General features: G+C 46.7%; 1 protein-coding gene across 1 annotated transcript; it reads left to right on the forward strand.

Annotated features, from left to right (window-relative positions):
- Positions 1 to 5,982: 5,982 nt before the first annotated feature.
- Positions 5,983 to 12,945, forward strand: dctn5 (dynactin subunit 5). Its single transcript, XM_062957903.1, has 6 exons — positions 5,983 to 6,148; positions 6,295 to 6,363; positions 7,917 to 8,035; positions 9,490 to 9,601; positions 11,793 to 11,895; positions 11,984 to 12,945. Exons 1-6 carry the CDS (start codon positions 6,101 to 6,103, stop codon positions 12,079 to 12,081), a joined length of 549 nt encoding a protein of 182 aa, XP_062813973.1. The 5' UTR covers positions 5,983 to 6,100; the 3' UTR covers positions 12,082 to 12,945.
- The last annotated feature ends 550 nt before the right edge of the window (positions 12,946 to 13,495 follow it).

Below are 13,495 nucleotides of genomic sequence, written 5' to 3' on the forward strand. Positions count from 1 at the left end.
TGTGTGGCCATGTTGCAGGAGCATTCTCTCCTGACCTTTCGCCCGCATCTATGGCAAGGCATCCTTAGAAGTTGTGTCTGTTGGCAACTAGGTGAGCGAGGTTTATATATATCCCTGTGGAATGACCCATTTCCCCTGTTTTTGGGTGTTGTTCGTTATTTAGTGTCCTGAACGACTGACAGCAGAGGGACGCTGAGGAAGAAAGACAACCTACAAATGATCTCCAGACCCACTAAGAAAATCCATAGGGACCCCAAACGCAGCAGCATTGCCCGGGCAGGGAGGGATCAAGGGACATGAAAGGCCGGAGAAGTCAGCCATAGTAGAACTCCTGAGGAACCCACCTGGACGGAGTATAGGATTGGAAAAGACAGAACTGCTGGACCACTCTCACAACAACCACCATGTCAGACTACACAGAGGAGCCACTGAAATCCACAAGAAGCATGTGGACAATTTCAACAGAAAGGAGGAAACCATGGAAATGAATACAGTCTGGCTCCCAGTGTTGAAAAAACTCTAGAATCAGGACAGTAAATAAAGAACACCACGCAGAAAACAGGGGAATTCTAGACAGGAAGAAATCAGGGCCAGCTAACACCTCCCAACAAAGGATTCCCCCAGGCAGCAACAGACCTCACAACCTCTGAGGATGCCTGCCATAGATGTGGGCAAAACGTCAGGAGAGAATGCTTTGGGAACATGGCCATAGAGCCCGGAAAATTCACAACAACCTACTTTTTGATTTTGTATTGTTTTGTATTACTTTAAATTTTTTACATGTTTCCGCATGTGGTGGACCTGTCATAAGGCCCACACATATTGGACAGCTGTTCAGGAAGTAATCCAAAGAATTTTGCAACAGAATATACCGTTTCCACCAGAAATATTTTTGTTGGAACTGGCAAATGTTGTCATCAATAAGAAAAACATGGTTTTCTTTCAAAATGCTATGACAGCAGCCCAAATAGTTTATGCAAGAGACTGGAAAGGAAGTATTATTCCACCTGTAAGTGAATGTCTGACCGAACTGCTAAACTTTGCAGAATTTAGTAAATTGACTTGCTTCCTCAGAAATGAAACAATACAATGTTTTCAAAATGATTGGAAACCTTTCACAGAATATGTAGGTAGAATATTGAAAGACTGGCTCATAGTGGCATCGGGTGACTAGAAATACACTGACAGAAAGACCAAAATTATGATAAATGTTATGCAGCTGGGTCACCTTTGTATACTTTATGTAATATGTTTCTGTATATATAAAAATATACATTGCTTGTTAAGAGCCTTGAGAGTACAAAATATTGCAAAACCCTATTCCGGTGCAGGGTGCGGAAGTTTGATTTCAAATAGGATACACATTTTATGTATGTATGTGTTTATTTATTTACAGTATTTATATTCTGCCCTTCTCACCTTGAAAGAGACTCAAAGCAGCTCACAGAACCACTTACGACAAGCATCCAATGCCGTTATACAATTAACAAGGACAGGCAATACACAGACAGAGGCAAAGGCCTTTTTTCCCATCTTATTTCTGGCATCTTGGAGGCTGTGCCCACCTGTGGCCACTGGGGGTGCTGTTGCTCCACCTTCCATGCTGAGGAGCTTTTTGGACCTTAAACGTCCTCCCGATCCTCTCAACCGATGTCCTTAAGGACGCCTTTATTACCTCCCCGCTAAAAGCAGTACCTATTTATCTACCCACATTTCTGCTTTCAACCTGTTACGTGGGCAGGTGAGCTGGGCCTGATGGCAAGTGCTCACCCCGACCCGGGATTGAACTGGTGACCTTTCAATCGGCAGAATTTTTTGCAGAACAGCATATGTTTTACTATTATTAGAAGGTGTAAAAGTACCACTGTTAATTGGTGGCTTTATATACCAATATTTATGTTATAATGTGTACATTTTGGACATAATAATAAAAACTGTAAAAAAAAAAAGAAGAAAAAATGAAATGGATGAAGTGTAAAGAAATAAAGGCAGCGATATGATGTAATGGTCAATTAATTTAGTGTTTTCAGTAATTATCAAATGCATTTTTAAAACAGTATTTAATTTTAATATCCTCCTGCAGGGTAGGTAAAGTTTGTGTAAATAAATATATTTATCAAACATTATGATTTAGGGCAGGGGTCCTCAAACTTTTGAAGCCGAGGGCCGGTCCACAATCCTTCAGACTGTTGAGGGGCCGAATTATCATTTGGAAAAAAAAAACCGAACAAATTCCTATGCACACTGCACATGTCTTATTTTTTGTAGTGCAAAACAGCAACAACAACAATGAAAGAACAATACAGTATTTTAAAATGAAAACAATTTTAACCAACATAAACCTATCAGGATTTCAATGGAAAATGTGGGCCTACTTCTGGCCAATGAGATAGTCAAGTTAATTAGGACTGTTGTTGTTGTGTGCCTTCAAGTCATTTCAAACTTTGGCTGAGCCTAAGTCTAAAATTAATTATTTATTTACTGCATTTATTTACTACATTTATATCCCACCCTTCTCACCACAAAGGGGACTCGGAGCAGCTGTATGTACATACAATATATTATATTATTAGCATAGCACAATATTAGCATTATATATTACTATATTGAACTATATCACTATACTGTAATATTATATGTAATATATATCATATAATTAATATTATTATATAGGATTATTATTAGTATTATATTGTGTAACATAATATTAGTATCAATACTATATGTATATACAATATATTATATTATTAAATTTTTATTTATTTATTTATTTCCAGAATTTATACCCCGCCCTTCTCACCCGGGGGGACTCAGGGCGGCTTACACAGTTGGCAACATTTAATGCCAAGAACATAATAATAAAACAAAAAACAGTACATATAATCAATTAAAACTATAAAAATACATCATTAAAATACATTATAAAAATTAAAACATAAGTAAATTAGCTCCATTTGTCTAAAAACCTCATGCTTCAGCCTTCAATCGGACCATGTCGACGTTATCATATTACTCGTTAAAAGCTTGTGCACACAGCCATGTTTTCACAACCTTTCTAAAACTCAAAAGGGTTGGGGCTTGCCGTATTTCTCTGGGGAGGGTGTTCCACAGCCGGGGAGCCACCACCGAGAAGGAAGGCCCTGTCCCTCGTTCCCACCAGCCGCGCCTGCGAGGCAGGTGGGACCGAGAGCAGGGCCTCTCCAGATGATCTTAGGGATCTAGCTGGCTCATATGAGGAGATACGTCCGGATAAGTAAATTGGGCCAGAACCGTTTAGGGCTTTATAGGTCAAGACCAGCACTTTGAATTGGGCTCGGTAGCATATCGGCAGCCAGTGGAGCTGGCTTAGCAGGGGGGTGGTACGCTCCCTGTAAGCCGCCCCAGTTATAAGCCTGGCTGCCGCCCGTTGTACTAGTTGGAGCTTCCGGGCCGTCTTCAAAGGCAGCCCCACGTAGAGAGCGTTGCAGTAATCCAAACGAGCTGTAACCAGAGCCATTAAAACTGATATAAAAATATTATATTATAAAACTGAGGGCGAAGGCCAGGTAAATGACCTTGGAGGGCCACATCCGGCCCCCGGGCCTTAGTTTGGGGACCCCTGATTTAGGGTATATAGCAGATATATTGCAACCTTGTATATAAACAGCCTGTCAATCAAATTCCGTCTCTCTTCGTATGACGGAGGTCCTTCTGAAGCACCGCAGCGACATCTAGTGGGCAATAGAGCATTGCAGACAGACAGGCTGTCTCCTGTGTCGTCGAAGGCTTTCATGGCCGGAACCACTGGGTTGCTGTGAGTTTTCCGGGCTGCTTGGCCATGTTCCAGAAGCATTATCTCATGACGTTTCGCCCACATCTAGGGGAGGCATCCTCAGAGGTTGTGAGGTCTGTTGGAAACGAGGCAGGTGGGGTTTGTTTATGTATCTGTGGAATGATGAAAGAACTCTTGTCTGTTGGAGGTAAGTGTGAATGTTGCTATTGGCCACCTAGACTACCATTGAATGGACTTGCAGCGTCAAAGCCTGGCTGCTTCCTGCCTGGGGGCTTCCTGCCTGGGGGAATCCTTGGTTGGGAGGTGTTAGCTGGACCTGATTGTTTCCTGCGTGGAATTCCTCTGTTTTCAGAGTGTTGTTCTTTATTTACTGTCCTGATTTTAGAGTTATTTTTAATATACTGGTGACCAGATTGTGTTTATGTTCATGGTTTCCTCCTTTCTGTTGAAGTTGTCCACATGCTTCTTGTGGATTTCAGTGGCTTCTCTGTGTGGCCTGACATGGTGGTTGTGAGAGTGGTCCAGCATCTCTGTGTTCTCTGATCATCTTCTGTGTCCAGCTTGGTCCATCAATTGCTCTGCTCTGGCTGACTTCTCCGACTGAGTGAGTCTGCAGTGCCTTTCGTGTTCCTTGAACATTAAATCAGGACTGTAAATAAAGAACAACACTCAAAAGACAGGGGAATTGCAGACAGGAAACAATCAGGCCCAGCTAACACCTCCCAACAGGAAGCAGACAGGCTTTGAAGCTGCAAGGCCATTCAATGCAAAGCAAGGTGGCCAATGGCAACATTCACACTTGCCTCAAACAGACAAGAGTTTTTTCTCCCACCCTGGACATTATTCCTTCCTCACTTCCTTAGGCGATCCCTCGTTGTCCGAGGATGACGGCCTTCCCAGTGTAGTGTCTTGGCGGTGGGTCCGTGGGTGGCTGTGGGGCCCTATTCTTCACCCGCATGTTCGTTCTTCCACAGCAAGGACATCCATTTCCAGACAAGATCCGGTCCCGGTCAGGGTTGGCTTGAGGCGCCTTCCTCTTGGCACGCTTCTCCCTTCCGCCCTCCATTTCTGCTTCTTCAACTTCCACAGCACTGCTGGTCACAGCTGACCTCCAGTTAGAGTGCTCCGTTCTCAGTGTCTCTGCCACAGTTTTTGAGGTCACCAACATTACATTTCCTGTTCTTCAGTTGGGAGTAGAATAGCTGCTTTGGGAGACAATGGTGATCTTTGGGCATTCGGACAACGTGGCCTTCAGTCCAGCAGAGGTGATGGCCTAGGAGCATCACTTCAATACTGGTGCTCTTTGCTTCTTCTTCCAGATTTTGACAATTTTCCGCCTTGCAGGATTTTCCGGAGGCAACGCTGATGGAATTGCTCCAGGAGTTGAGTGTGACGCCTGTAGATGGTCCACGTTTCGCGGGCGTGGAGCAGGGTTGGGAGGGGAATGGCTTTGTAAACAAGCCCCTTGGTCTCCCTACGGAGGCCCCCATCCTCAAACACTCCCGGCTTCATTCCACAGATAGGTAAACCACACTGGCCTCGTTTCCAACAGGCCACTCAACCTCCGAGGATGCCTGCCACAGATGGGGGCGAACTGTCTTCCGCTGCGCCTTTGGATAACCGAGCCCATGGCTATAGTAGTTGCACAGGCCACCTCTTTGACCTGAAACACTGCACTTTATTCCTCTGCCCCAAAGCATCTTAGAATATCACATTCCATTTTAGTTCTAGTGGTTCCTCCAGGCCATCCTCTCCTCCATCCCAGTGGTCTTTTTTCTTTGCAGATTCATATGTTATTTGAGTGATTATTTTGCTTCTGTTTATGTGATTGTTTTAGTTAATTGTTATGTTTTGTTTTCGTTTCTAATTCTTATAGCGTTTTATAGTGTTTTCAGTGTTTTATTGTACAATGTTTTATGCTGATTTTATATTGGAAACCGCCCAGAGACGGCGGCATACAAATAAACTTTTACTTACTTACTTACTTACCGTCAGGAGAGAATGCTTCCGGAACAGGGCCAGACAGCCCGGAAAACTCTCAGCAACCCACGGTAGTTCTCCTTCTGCCGCGAGGGGGCGCCCTAGGACAGCGCCCCGCTCCTCACCGGCGGCGCCTGCGCACTGGCCCGTCGTGTCTTTTTCCCAAGCGGAAGGCAGGCTTGTTTGTCCGGCGCGGATCTCCTTGGGCTGCCCTGATTGGCTGGGCGGGAGGCGGGCTCTCTGGGGCCGCTCCCCTGATTGGTTGCTGAGCAAGTGGCGGCGGAGGAGCCCGGCCTGGAGGAGGAGAAGGCCAAGGCGGCGGCGGCGGCGGCGGCGGAGGCGGCGGCCATGGAGCTGAGCGAGATGCTCTACAACAAGTCCGAGTACATCGAGACGGTGAGCGGGCCCGGAGGGAGGGAGGGAGGGAGGGAGGGAGGGGGGCAGCCGGGAGGGGCCCGGAGGGGGGGGCGCCTGGGGCTCCGCCTCTCCCGGAAGCGCGGCCTTCCCCTCAGCGGCCCCTTGCCCTCCTCCTTTCCCCGCAGGCCTCCGGGAACAAGGTCAGCCGGCAGTCGGTGCTCTGCGGGAGCCAGAACATCGTCCTCAACGGGAAGGTGAGCGGGCGGGCGGGAGACCGGGCGGGCAGCACTCTCTCCTGACGTTTCGCCTGCTCCTGTGGCTGATGGCCTCCTCAGAGGTTCTGCTGGAAGTGAGGCAAGTGGAGGGTATATACCAGGGGTCCCCAAACTAAGGCCCTGGGGCCGGATGTGGCCCTCCAAGGTCATTTACCTGGCCCTCGCCCTCAGTTAATAATAATAATAATAATAATAATAATAATAAAACTTTATTTATACCCCGCCACCATCTCCCCAACGGGGACTCGGGGCGGCTTACATGGGGCCATGCCCAGGACAATACAATATAGCAAAATATAAAAACAACATATCATAATACAATTAAACAATACAATAAATAATCATGTACAGTACAACACAAAATCAAAAAAGCAATATAACAGGGCGGGCCGCATGAACACTCAATTAAAACTTGGGGTGAGAAAAAGATAAGAATAAAAACCACGGGGAACAGGGACATAAGATAGAAAATCAGTCTAGAGCAGGGTTCCTCAAACTTTTGAAGCCGAGGGCCGGTCCACAATCCTTCAGACTGTTGAGGGGCCGAATTATCATTTGGAAAAAAAAACCCGAACAAATTCCTATGCACACTGCACGTCTTATTTTTTGTAGTGCAAAACAGCAACAACAACAATGAAAGAACAATACAGTATTTTAAAATGAAAACAATTTTAACCAACATAAACCTATCAGGATTTCAATGGAAAATGTGGGCCTACTTCTGGCCAATGAGATAGTCAAGTTAATTAGATTGTTGTTGTTGTGTGCCTTCAAGTCATTTCAAACTTTGGCCGAGACTAAGTCTAAAATTAATTAATTATTTACTGCATTTATTTACTGCATTTATATCCCACCCTTCTCACCCCAAAGGGGACTCAGAGCAGCTGTATGTACATACAATATATTATATTATTAGCATAGCACAATATTAGCATTATATATTACTATATTGAACTATACCACTATACTGTAATATTATATGTAATATATAACATATAATTAATATTATTATATAGGATTATTATTAGTATTATATTGTGTAACATAATATTAGTATCAATACTATATGTATATACAATATATTATATTATTAAAACTGATATAAAAATATTATATTATAAAACTTGTGGGAACAAGGGAGAGGGCCTTTTCTGCTGTGGCCCCCCGATTATGGAACTCACTGCCCATTGAAATCAGGCAAGCCCCCACTCTTTTAGCCTTTAGGAAAGATTTAAAAACCTGGCTTTTCCGGTGTGCTTTCGGAGAGTAACTATTACACACTTCTTTTGTTACTCCTTCTGGAGTTGTCTTATTTTAGGGGAAACAGGGTATGTGCTTTGAAATACGACAGTTCCAATTCCAGCTCCCATAACGGTCAAAGGTGTATGAGATCTCTCTGATAACATTCTCCCTACGGGGCCTCCAACGGCTGACCACTTGGAGGGAGGGGGGCTGCTTCTTCCTGGGGGTCGGAGGGGCCAGGCGGGACTTGGCCACAGCGTTTCTCCCCCTCTTTATTCCCCCCCCCCCAGACCATAGTCATGAAGGACTGCATCATCCGGGGGGACCTGGCCAACGTGCGGGTGGGGCGACACTGTGTGCTGAAGAGCCGGAGCGTCATCCGCCCGCCCTTCAAGAAGTTCAGCAAAGGGTAAGCGGGGCACCCGTGATTCAGGAATCGGGCCTTCACCAAAGACATACCGTTAAAGTTAACCTCGGGATTGATGTAAGAACTAATGTTATTGTCATGTTTGTGACCGTTGTTTATAGTTTTACAATAATAATAATAACTTAATTTTTATACCCCGCCCCATCTCCCCGAAGGGACTCGGGGCGGCTTACATGGGGCCTTGCCCGACACAACAATATAATAACAGCAACAAGACAATAAAACAAATATCCCAACAATACAATCTCCGCATCAATAAAACAGTCATAAAAATCAACATACAGCATAAAATGTTAAAAACAGGAGACTAATAGACAGATCTGGGCCAAAGTGCAGAATATTTCAAAATGGGGAGAGGTAGTTTCACAGCTAAAATAGTCAATAAAGTGCAATGTAATAATGGCAAAGCAACAACGATGGAGCTAATGTTGAATGGGCAAATAAATCGAAACCTACAACGATTAATCATCAAAGGCCTTTTGGAAGAGCCAGGTTTTAATGGTTTTAATCTATTGTTATATGTGGTTAATTCAATATGTGATGTTTTATATATGTAAGGCATTGTATTTTGCCAAGGATTGTGTTGTGAACCGCTTTGAAGACCCCTCAGGGGTGAGAAAAAAGCGGTATATAAATACAGTAATAAATAAATATTCAACTCTGGTAAATCCATTGTTATCCTAAGAAAAAATGAGTCACCATGGGTTTAACTGACAAGTACCCGCTAATGGAATAATAACAAGGTATTAGATATCGTTAAACATTGTATTATGTACAATAAAGGAATATAAATGCCAGATAAGCGGTTACAAATCACAAGCCTCCTGTGGTGGAGGCTCCTTCTTTGGAGGCTTTTAAGCAGAGGCTGGATGGCCATCTGTTGGGGTGCTATGAATGCGATTTCCTGCTTCTTGGCAGAATGGGGTTGGACTGGATGGCCCATGAGGTCTCTTCCAACTCTATTATTCTATGATTCTATGATTCTATAATCAAACTGTTGCATTCACAATATGATCAATGGTAGTTGTATTCACAATGTAATAATAATAACTATTTTTATACCTTGGGGCGGCTCACATGGGGCCTGGCCCGATAAAACAAACAAATAACAGTAACAAAGCAATAAAACAATTATCCCAGTAAAAACATCAACATCAATAAAAACAATCATTAAAATCAACAAGCAGGATACAGTGTTAAAAACAGAAGACTAGTAAACTTTCTTGTTTGTTAATTCTTAATTTCTTAATTCTTTATGAGAGGGCGCAAGTTTGCCCCTGTCTGGTTTAGACTTTGTTTGCATCTCCAAGATGGGGGGGGGGGGGGTCTTCAGGAGGATGCCCAGCGCAGTGTGTCCTGGTCCTGGGCCCTTGGCCACTCCACCCCTTCCCCAAAATCCACACCGCTTTGCCCCTCCCCTCCTCTCCCCCCCCCAGGGTGGCCTTCTTCCCACTGCACATCGGGGACCACGTCTTCATCGAGGAGGACTGCGTGGTCAACGCGGCCCAGATCGGCTCCTATGTCCACATCGGCAAGAACTGTGTCATCGTGAGTGCGCCCCTTCCTTTGTCGCATGCGGAAACGTGAAGCCGCCCTATGCTCTGTGGGAATCGCCTTGTGGCACTCCCTCTTTCTCACAGACACAAAGGTCATAAGTACTTTTCTTTTATTCCGCTTTGAGTGAGACAGGTTGTATTAGGCACTTTCAGAGAAAGAAGCAGACACAGACTCCTGTATTGGGTTTTAGAATAATGATATTGGTCACATAGGCAAAAGGGGATATTGCATCAACAGTTACACATATAATCTAACATTCATTCGTCATTCATTCCTCAAGCATTCTTGCCATCCTTCTTGTTGAGGTTGATCAGCTTCTTGAGAGGAGACGGCTGTTCATCGTGGTGTTTGAAATTGGTGTTCAGCTGGTCTGACACACCTTTCCTGAGAGCAAAGGGTCCTTTATGTAGTGTTTTCTGTTGATTTGGTTCTGAAAGTTGTAAATTACTGACAGACAGTTAAAATCCATCAGTTCCTAGACAGATGTATACATTGCTTAATTAGCTTTCCTTATCAAGGAGCCTTGTTTGCTTCCTTAATGTTGACAAACGTAAGGAGCCACCATGTTGACTTCCTTACCTAAAAGAACCATTGTCTTTCGTAATGTAAACAAGTTGGTTTTCCACCAAGAGTTAATCAAGCCAGCAATGTCAAGAGTTAATCATTTGTCACAGGTCTCATCAGCAAGTCCATGAATTGTAGTTTTCCAGGCCTTATTCCTTAGGATGGTATCTTCAGCCCAATTAGGCCACATTCATACACCTTTCTCACTCAAATCATACATAATATATTTCATAACATTAGATATTTCATGACACAAATGCAGGTCTCTGTGTCTCGGTGGGAGGTCTGCGTGGCCATTCTTTTCTCCACTTCACCCACCCATCCTTGGTGGGCCATGTTTCCATTTGCAGTTGGGGGAATCGGGGCAGAAAGTGGGGAGACAACAGCCACCCTGAAGAGCCCACGTCCCTTCTGGTCTGGCCCTCTGGCATGATGCTGGGCCACATCATCCAACTTGAATGCTTTTTAAACCAAAGTTCTTTTTAATTGCAATCTCCAGCATGAGGGTACATCAGAATTTTTATACAAACAACATTAGACATAGAGACATGAAGATTCTATGCAACTAAATTGGATTCAAAACTATCTACAGTTTCATTGGCTAACAAACAAACAAAGGGAGGTTTGCATTTTTATTCAGCATTCACAGGCATGTACACGCATTCATCCTCATTCGTGCATCACCGTTTCACCATTCTTTCTTCTGCTTTCAGGCCAGACCCTGTTTTCCCTGCAGCCTGCCAAACACAGTTCCAAAATGCCCAAACTTCAAAATGCCAAAATTCTAAAACCCCTAAGAACATGACTCCAAAACGCGCTCCTTCCTCTTCCCTTGAGAAAAGGAGGCAGGTGTGTCCAGAATTCTGCTTTCCATTACAGATTTGACACTCCCAAAATACATCCCTCTCCACAGAGCATAGTGGATGGACAGTGTCACTGTCTGTCACAATTTTTGGATTGCAATAAGGTCACTTACATAGCAATATTTGGCTGATGTTGTCCCAAAAAGCTGTAAATGAATGACAGACGTCTTCCATCTTAGAACATGTTGATTCCATCTCAGTTTCCTGGCAGATGGTGTTAGCCTTGTATTGACTTCCTTCTTAACAGAAGGAATCTTGTAAACATTTCATGAACTTAAAAGAGCCATTGTCTCTGATTAATATAAACATGTTGTTTTTCCCCAAAGGTTCCTTAAGTCTGCAAATGTTGACAGATGTAAACATTTCTCTTACCACTGTCACTGTTCTTCTCACAGTCAGTTCAGCAAGCAGGCAGTTAGTCATTGCAGGCCTTAATCTTAGAATGGTGTCTTCAGCCAAATTAGGGCCCATCCACACACCTTTCATACAATTCATTCAAACCACATATCATACTTTTCGTTGAGACAAGCCCCTCAGTAAACGGCTCCCTCGGCAGAGACGAGCAAGGGAGTGCCAGGAGGCAGGTCTGCCCGGGTTCAGCCTCCTGCCTTTCTCCAAATCTGGGCCCAAAGTGACTCAGTCGGCGCCTGTGTGTCCAGCCCCAGGGGCCCTGCTCTTTGGCCTCAGGGGCCTGGGCAGGCGGGGCCCGGCAGGACAGTGCTGGACGCTGGCTTGCGTTGTCTCCTTCCTTCCAGGGCCGCCGGTGTGTCCTGAAGGACTGCTGCAGGATCCTGGACAACACGGTGTTGCCCCCGGAGACGGTGGTCCCGCCCTTCACTACTTTCTCAGGCTGCCCAGGTCAGTGGGGGGGGGGATTGGGGGGGGGGCAGGATGCAGCCCTCTTCCGGGGCCGGGCCTTGTGCTCACGCGCCTCTTCCCTCCGCAGGGCTCTTCTCCGGAGAACTCCCCGAGTGCACCCAGGAGCTGATGGTCGACGTCACCAAGAGCTACTACCAGAAGTTCCTGCCCCTCACCCAGGTCTAGCCCTCTCCTCCCACCGCCCCCGGCTGACGGAAGACCACCAAAGCGCAGCCGCCTCCTGAGAGTGAGGAAGGGAGGCCCTGGCAGTGGTTCCCTCCCCGACCTTGCGCCCCACCCCCACCCCCACCGCCCCCCATGCTCTCCTGCCCGGCATCGGAGGCGCCCCGTGGACCAATCCCTCCCTCCCTCCCTCCCTCGCTCATGCGTTATTTATTCAGCCTCAGGCGTGGCAGAGCGCTCGGCCTGTGGCAACTCCTCCCTCTCCTCCTGCCCATCTTTCTACATTCCTGAGTGACAGACAGAACGTGGGGAGAAAATGCCTCATGCGTGGGCCCCTTGGGAGCTGCCTCTGGCCCTGAGGCTGGGCCCTCCCCTCTTCATTGCCAGGGGCAGCACTGGGCATCTGGGCGTGGGGGGGGGGCAGGGGGCTGCACCCAGAACCTTCTCTTGGGGGCACATTGGCCACAAAGCCTCACTCCAATTCCATCCAGTTCCACTTAAAGCCACATCATCCTCTCCCTGGACAACCTGAGTTGTCCCAGGACCCAGGGGCTTGTGGGGAGGGAGGGGAGGGGAGGGGGGTCCCATGTGGGATCAGGAGGGAAGTCCCCTTGGTGGTTGGGGTTGCCCCCAGAAGGGCTCTAGGCCCCCATAGGTCTCTGGCAGATGAAGCCGGGCCCAGAAGGCCCCCCTGGCCCTTCCCCTCCTGGAGCCATGGGGCCCCTGCCTTGCTTTCCACCCCCCTCTCCGCTTGTGGCTCCTCGCGCTCCAAACACGGAAGGCTCTTCTTGCAAATGCCACTGACTGCACAGCCGCTGCCCAGTCTGTTTGTATTCCACGTCCCACAATAAAATCCCTTTAAAGAGAGCCGAGTGCCTTGGAAGTGGTCATTTCCCTCTGCCAAGGAGCAGGGCCAGGCCTTGGCCGGGCAGAGCCAGCGCGGGGGCCTGAGCGCTGGGCTGTGAGTGGAGACCGGTTTGAGGACCCAGTGCCTGGCGCTCGAGCCCATCCCGGAGGGGAAGGGGCTCAGAGTCCGACGAGACCCAGCCGGGCGCAGGGCCAGCGGGCGGAACAGCAGCCGCCTTCCCAAGCAACGCTGCCTGGGCTGCAGCAGGGCTAAAGGGAGCGGAATCTGTTGTTTGGGTGGCTGTATGGCCTTGTTCCAGAAGCATTCTTTCCTGACGTTTTGCCCACATCTATTTCAGGCTTCCTCGGAGGCTGTGAGGTTTGTTGTAAATTAGGCAAGGGAGGTTTATTTATCTGTGGAATGATGTCCAGGGCGGGAGAAAGACAGAACTCTTTGTCTGCTGGAGGAAAGTGTGAATGTTGCAATTAATCACCTTGATTAGCATTGAAAAGCCTTGCAGCTTCAAGGCTTGGCCGATTCCTGCCTGGGGAAATCCTCTGGTGGGAGGTG

Source organism: Anolis carolinensis, chromosome 6 (assembly GCF_035594765.1).
Source record: "Anolis carolinensis isolate JA03-04 chromosome 6, rAnoCar3.1.pri, whole genome shotgun sequence".
NCBI classification, from domain to species: Eukaryota; Metazoa; Chordata; class Lepidosauria; order Squamata; family Dactyloidae; genus Anolis; species Anolis carolinensis.